Source organism: Priapulus caudatus, unplaced genomic scaffold, assembly GCF_000485595.1.
Source record: "Priapulus caudatus unplaced genomic scaffold, Priapulus_caudatus-5.0.1 Scaffold1430, whole genome shotgun sequence".
NCBI classification, from domain to species: Eukaryota; Metazoa; Priapulida; class Priapulimorpha; order Priapulimorphida; family Priapulidae; genus Priapulus; species Priapulus caudatus.
Genome location: NW_014578491.1, coordinates 22737 through 30063, shown reverse-complemented (window position 1 = coordinate 30063; position 7327 = coordinate 22737). Strand labels below are relative to the sequence as shown.

Below are 7327 nucleotides of genomic sequence, written 5' to 3'. Positions count from 1 at the left end.
ACTAATGGGTGGCGACTGTATAATGAATGTAGCTAATTGAAATGAGGAGTTCTAGGCTTTGCCGTAAATTGTATCTATTTGTGAACATTTAACAGGCTAGCTAAAGTCTAACTTATCCATATGAAACAACGCTATATAAAATATCTTGTACGCACTTGTTTGTTAATTCGGGGTTAATATATTTGAAGTGGTTAATCCGAAACCCCAGCGTTAAATACAATTTATTTGGTCTTTTGCCCGCGTCCACGTTTTTACTACTAACCGGGGTTTTTGATTGCTTGGAAAAATGTAGGCAAACGCTCGCAAGTAAAAATTTAGTAGTTTACCTAGCCTGCCCCCTGACGTAGTGTACGCGCGAACGTACATTGGTTTCTAGCCGCCCTATTTAATGTGTGCGTCGCGTAGCGGACGTGCGTGCGTGCGTGCGTGCGTGCGCTGTGTGTGGTTGTATATCAACCCTTGGGATGAGAGGAACTCTACGATAGGAACACCACCCTAATTGATTTTTGAGTCCTTTCCACCACAAGGATCACAGGGTCACCGGTTCAACATCTTGATGAATGGATAGATCCCACGATAGATAGATAAAATAGATAGATAGATAGATATATAGATAAGAGAATAGATATTATAGAGTAGCAAAATAGATTAGATTTGGATAGATAGATACTCGCTGATGCGAGCGTGACAGCCGTAGGGAGAGAACCGTTGAACTCTCCACCAACGAGCCAGCCGCGTGTGCCCCCTGGCAGAATCCCACCGTACTGCAAGGTAACGCCACCACAGAACCTACTGTCAATCCCTTAGCCGTGTGTTTGGGCGGTTGTTTGTAAGTCCTAACAGCAGCGCACGGCTTAGCGGACAAAGTGGAACCTGAATGCGTGCAATGTGTGTTCCAGGGAGGATTGTTCCATTATTAATTTTCTAAGAATACAATCTATGGTTTTTTTAAACATATAACCCAATAAATGACAAAAAGCAAAGTGTTAGAATCGAACCTGATGCGTAGGAATGAAGCACGAAAATTTTCAACCGGATTCGTGCACGCGCCTAGAAGATATGCAGGAACAAACAGAACGACACTACTCAAATTATTATATAGATGCACGCACGCACGCACGCACGCACGCACGCACGCACGCATGTACGCACGCACATATTATAGCTGTATATTTAACTGCTATGCTGCGTGAGTTATTGTATGTTTCCCAATACATCATTAATTACAATTATAACATTATTACAATAATAATGTAATATTATCACTTGATTATATAGATATAGATGTTTGTATTACATTGTAATTAGTGTCATATGTACTATTTTTTCCTTAGGCTGTAATTAAGAAGGGTATTGAACAGGACTCTGATAAAGACGGCATCATTGACAACACAGGAGCTGATCAGACCTATGATGCATGGAGGATGTATGGTGCCAGGTGATAGAAATATAAGATATGCGTTTTCTGTGTGCGTGTGTGCGTGCTAGCATTTCATATATATGATTTAGCACTGCCTATACATATAAGGGTTTCATTAGCTGATGTGAATTTTTACATTGCCTGAGTTGGTTTCTGACATTGGAAAATAATTTTATAAGGATTTTCGTGTAAACCTTAAATATGCACACTGTTTGCGTCAGCTGATTAGTGAGAAGGCTTCCAGATAATTCACACCATTCCCAAGACCAGTGGAAACCATACATTAGCATCTTGGTTGATTCAAATCACACATAAAAATCCCCATGACTGGTGTCAACCATACATTGACATTCCCACAGCTGTTCCCCAAGCCAGACATCAACGTCCATCAGACCAGTACAAACCAAACATCAACACCTGCCATTACAAACCATACATATATGCTCACGTGACTGGTGTCAACCTTACGTTGTTCAGTGCTTACTGTGGCGGACTGTGGCTAGCAGCTTTAAAGGCAGCCTGCGAGATAGGTACCATCATCGACAGCACTGCCGATACAGTTGAATATGCTGCCCTCTTGGAACAAGGCAAAGAATCTTACTACAAGAAACTTTGGACAGGTAGGTAGAGATGAGGGAGAACATGTACAGCTGCTGTTGTGTTATTATGGATTAATAACAATGTAATTCAATAGTTCAATGTTGTTTTCGCATGAAGTGTTTACATTGAGTCAACTTATACAGTGAAACCACCTCTGTAGCATGGCCACCCCTTCTATAAAGGACACCTGAGGTTTGTCGTAATTCCTAAATAATATTTATGTACAGGTTTGTTTTATCTAATTATAATACTGTAGAAGTAATCGAGTATTATTGACTTTCCAAATGTAGCATGTTGAGCCTTTGAGCATGCTTACCCTGAGACCACATTACAGTCAAACCTCGGTTATCCGAATACCGGATTATCCGAACAAGATCTCAAGGTCCCGTGAATATTTTTTGTAATTACGCCACGTTTCATTGAATTTTCAGCTCCATATTTTTGTTATTTAAATGACACATAAAGTGATTTCATTTGTAAAATATCATGAATTTTTAAGCAATATCCAGTGTTTGCACACATTTTTATCGATTGAATGAAATAAAAACTCGGCAAACATGCTTTTTACGCACAGTAATTATGTTCAGTATGCTTCCTTTATTTACAATCAGATCAGTTATCCGAACAATCGGTTATCCGAACAAAAAAATACTCCCCGCCCGTCTCGTTCGGATAATCGAGTTTTAACTGCTTGTATATCTAGACTGAATGTGATTACTAATGAAACACATAATATATGGAATTACTACAAATAAGTTGTGAATCCTGTTTTATGTTGTAGGACGGTTTTACCTCTTTGACTGCAGCGGGCGTGATTGTGCCAATAGTATCATGTCAGATCAGTTAGCCGGCTATTGGTATCTTAAAGCGTGTGGAATCGAAGCAGAGGTATGATGAACATATAATTGATTTGGCTGATTACAAAATGTGTATGCCAAACTAAGTATAGCTTGGCAATGAGTGCAATTGCTTCTATGCATGTATGCATATAACAATTGATTCACCCAACCTGCCTATTGAACTGTCTAATTTCATTTGATATCAAGTATATGTGATCGCCATTTTTTTCATATCATTGTAAAGGAGCCTTTACTCCCAGTATCTAGCATCTCACCAATCCTTCACTACATCCTATGAACCACAATAAGACTGCAGGAAAGAAAATACTCCTTTTAAAAAAACAGTGTTTTTTCCAAAGATATTATTTATATTTACTTGGATTTAGTGACGTTAAGGATACACTCAAGCTTTTGCATGGTATGGCTCTAATGAAGAGTAAACATTCATTGACAAATGAATCGAATCATTCACACGTTTTATTTATAGATGAGGTGTATCTTTATGCTCAAGCCAAAAAAAATAAAGAAACTTTCAGCACCTATTATGTGACAACACAATTTTTTTTTAGCTTAGTTGACGAAGTCAGATGCAGCTTGTAGAATGATTGTTCTTCCGTCCGTCCGTCCGTCAACAGTTGGGCACAAATCTTAACCGCTTGACGTACGGTCTTGATATTCGGGACGTCGGGGGGGATCGCGAAAAGGACTCAGGATGTCGAATTTGGGGGTCAAAGGTCAAAGGTCGAGATGTGTCAATGGAGGGGGAATATTTCGCCCATACGGAATTGCGGCACAAATCTCAACGTCTCGACTTACGCTTTTAATATTCGATGTATAGTGTGATGTATCGAAACCCATCACCAGCGCAAAATTGGAGGTCACAGGTCAAAGGGCAGTGGGGGGAAGGTCAGATATCAGACATTTTCTGTGGACATGGTCTAACGGACCAAGTGGAAAACTTTTTTGTTTCAGCGCTGACCTACCATTTTTACCACTTTATTGAAAGGACCGTGAAATCTACTTTCCGCTGACGTGCGAAGAGTAAGTGTCTGATAACCTTTTGACCCTCAAGAGGAGAGTTAAACATAGATTTGTTGACTGTTAACAAAGGACTGAACTGCTTTTGCTATTAGAGCCCCCTCCCCCCACCACTACGCTCGCGCTCGACGCATATCCATGATAACGTTGATATAGCGAAGTCATTAAAGTTACACAGCTATATCTTTATTACTGTACTACCGGTATAGCAAAGCCTATCAACGCGGTGGCAGGAGGGCGCACTTGATTCGGTTGCCAGTGAGTTTATCAGAAGAATACCCGGCTATAGTACACGTCAGTTGAGCGCTGTCGCTCTGCGGCACTTGTTATATAAAAATAGTATTTTAGTTATTTCTCAATTACCACAAAGAGTATGAAAGCAAAAGAACGCCACAAGTTAAGCACAATATGCACCAAAATCGCGCGTTGTGATTTTTCTTTGTTTCATATTTACCAAAAAAATGAAACAAACTGCCTAAAAATTTAAGTCGTATGTTAGGATTGAAAATTAATGCAAATAAAAGACGGCTCTTAATATAAAACTCTGGCGCGCTTTTTTACAGCAATGTGTTGCAATGAAACGAGTGTAAAATTAAATTATTCTGAGTTGTTATGAAAGAGTGAAGTTAATTGTGATTGTCAGAAATTACGTGGTTACTATTGCAATTTCATGTGAAACGCGCGAACAATGTGTACTGCATGACGTCTATGCATATGTCCACTAAGCTACATCGCAACAAACCCGTACCTATATGTAAGGCTATGTAATGAGGTGTAAATGCTATTTGTTTACCTTGTGGTAATTGCAAGTATCACTGGCAGATGACAGCTGTAGAAGCGTTGATGCTGGTGGATTCTGGCATAATGAACACCGTGAATAAGCTGGTTGTATCATGTGTCTGACAACATCAGTGGTTAAAAGGACAACTCACTACGCACTTACGCGGGCAATCAAAACACTCTGAAAGTTCACATATGCATCGTTATATTGAGAAATAAGCATGTACAGAGGTGGCACCTAGTTTTAGCCATCGAAAATGAAAAATCAATCAAATTTCGCACAAAGGCTTAAGTGTATCGTTAACAATGTACATGGAGAGCAATTATTGTATAGTAATGTGCTGGTGGTGTACTACATCGTTTAATGCCTGGAAGACGTCGGCATTAGCTCCATGTCGTCATGAATTACAATGTTTTTTCGATGCCGTTGGTTACAGCATGGGACGGGCAAGTAACTTTAACACCCATGTGACAGGCATATGTTTTTGGTGCATTCAGGTTTTTCCACCAGAGACTATTACCACGGCACTGCGTACGATATACGAAAACAATGTGCTGAAGTTCGAAGGTGGCACCATGGGAGCAGTGAATGCCATGCGAACTGATGGATCCATAGACACCTTTTGCCTACAAGGAGAAGAGACGTGGACAGGCACTTCCTATGCACTGGCAGCTACGATGATTCAGGAGGTAGGCATATGTTATGGATATTACTTGCACTGGAAGTTTACAGTACCCCAGTTTAGTAAAATCACATAGCTGCTTTCTCATTTAGTTTTTTTTGCCTGTATCTCGCTCTCCCACTCTCATCCTCTCTTTCTCTCTCTCTCTCTCTCTTTCTCTCTGTCTCTCTCTTTCTCTCTCTCGCTCACGCGTGCACACACACACACGCACACACACCTGCTCCCTCTTCTCTCTCTCGTGATCTCTCTTCTTCGAGCACGCATTCGCATTCTGTCACCGACTGTGTGCCATGAACTTTTTTACGTGTGAAATGCAACGGCTACAATGTTCGAGGTACTGACTTCTTTCCTATGTGCAGGGCATGGTTGAAGAGGGTTTCCACACTGCAGAGGGAGTCTACAGGAGTTGTTATGAGCGTCTAGGCCTCGGATTCCAAACACCAGAAGCACTCTATGCACCTAGGCAGAAGTTTCGCTCGCTAGGTTACATGAGGGCACTGGCTATCTGGTCTATACAGTGGGCATTAGAAAACGTTCAACCTCTATAAAAAAAAATCAGTCCATCATTAATGTTAGCTTGAAGCCTGAGATTCCAATGGAGTGCTAATTTCTCAATCTATGTGCACACTATTGTTTCTCTTCTATTATATGTATCTGTGCACCAAGCCCAGTTATATTAATAATCTATGCACTATTTGTTACTCCCTTATGGCGAGCATGATCTTCCACTAAAAGTCTGTGCCAATGCATTACGCTACATTCTTTCAAAGTTTTATGTGCTCTTGTGTCAATCAGTTTTACCTCTCATTTCGTTTATCATTTGAAAATTGCCAAACGTATTTGAAATATGCATTTCTGTTCGTTTCCACACGGAAAACAAATTGGTGAGCATGCAGATGGTTATCTCAGAGGGCGCGTTTGTTTGGTCGGATCCACGGATCTCGATCCACTGGATCCGTGGATCTGACTGTTTGTTTGGTTGGATCCACCGAACTCGACCCTGCTAGCGATGTGGATTCGAAGGGGATCCAATATGATGGCCCGCGCCTCAGCCAATCACAGCTTGTTCTTTGTTATGAACCATCCCGTGATAGGTCACAGCGAAACGCGAACCGTTGAAAGTGAGTTTGCGTTTGTTTGGGTTAGGGTTCGATCGAGATCCGTGGATCTGACCAAACAAACATGCCCTAAGTTTTTGTCATGCTTTGTCGTACTTTTAATTGTATCATTGATTTACTGTACATATGGCATTATTTCATTTGGGAGACATGAATCAAATTTAGTTACATAGTGATATAGTGTAGATTTATGGTAAATGACAGAGTAATATATGTGATGTTATACCAATTAAAGTTTAAAGTAAGTAGTGAAGTAATTATTAAAATAATTCTTTAAGTTCGTCATGTTATGAATATTGTCATGAACCTAGTTTTCTGCTACGAAAATAACGTTCATCGTAAGCATATGTGGTTTAAAATCATTTTTCACTAGTAAATTATTTACTGGATGGGATATACGGTGTCTATGAATAACTTTGTATTCGGTGCTAAAAGTTGTTACTAGTATTGGTTGTTTTTTTGTTCGAGTAAAATTGAATGCAGGATCTAAAATCTATAGATAAGAGTAACTATTCATCAGGATTACACTGACCGTTTTTTCACGATGTATCCTGATTTTGAATCTTGATCTCTTTATTATGATCTCGGCAAACTATGCGTGCAGTAAACCCAGATGTGGATGGAGTCATCATGGAATCATGGAGTCCCAGATTTACGAACATTTGGCTTCCGACCGTGCTTGTTGGCAATCGATTAATGTTTTATTAATGACTTTTCAATGCTGAACTGCACATACGATGCAAATGGTTTGAACCAATCTACTTTCTAATACCCAATACAGACTGCAAATTTGATACCACATCAAACTAGTCCGGGCCGCGAATTTTTTTTCCCCATTTGAGTTACGGA

The 7327-nt window shown here is 40.0% G+C and overlaps 1 protein-coding gene across 2 annotated transcripts in view; it reads left to right on the top strand.

Annotated features, from left to right (window-relative positions):
- The window catches only part of LOC106816606 (non-lysosomal glucosylceramidase-like), a 26477-nt gene extending 19150 nt beyond the window's left edge, over positions 1 to 7327 (top strand). For both annotated transcript variants that reach the window (XM_014821227.1, XM_014821228.1), the window contains exons 14-18: positions 1335 to 1438; positions 1898 to 2040; positions 2802 to 2908; positions 5176 to 5367; positions 5720 to 7327. In XM_014821227.1, the coding sequence (XP_014676713.1) occupies positions 1335 to 1438; positions 1898 to 2040; positions 2802 to 2908; positions 5176 to 5367; positions 5720 to 5908 (735 nt within the window). In that variant the 3' untranslated portion in view covers positions 5909 to 7327. The remainder of the gene's footprint in view (positions 1 to 1334; positions 1439 to 1897; positions 2041 to 2801; positions 2909 to 5175; positions 5368 to 5719) is intronic.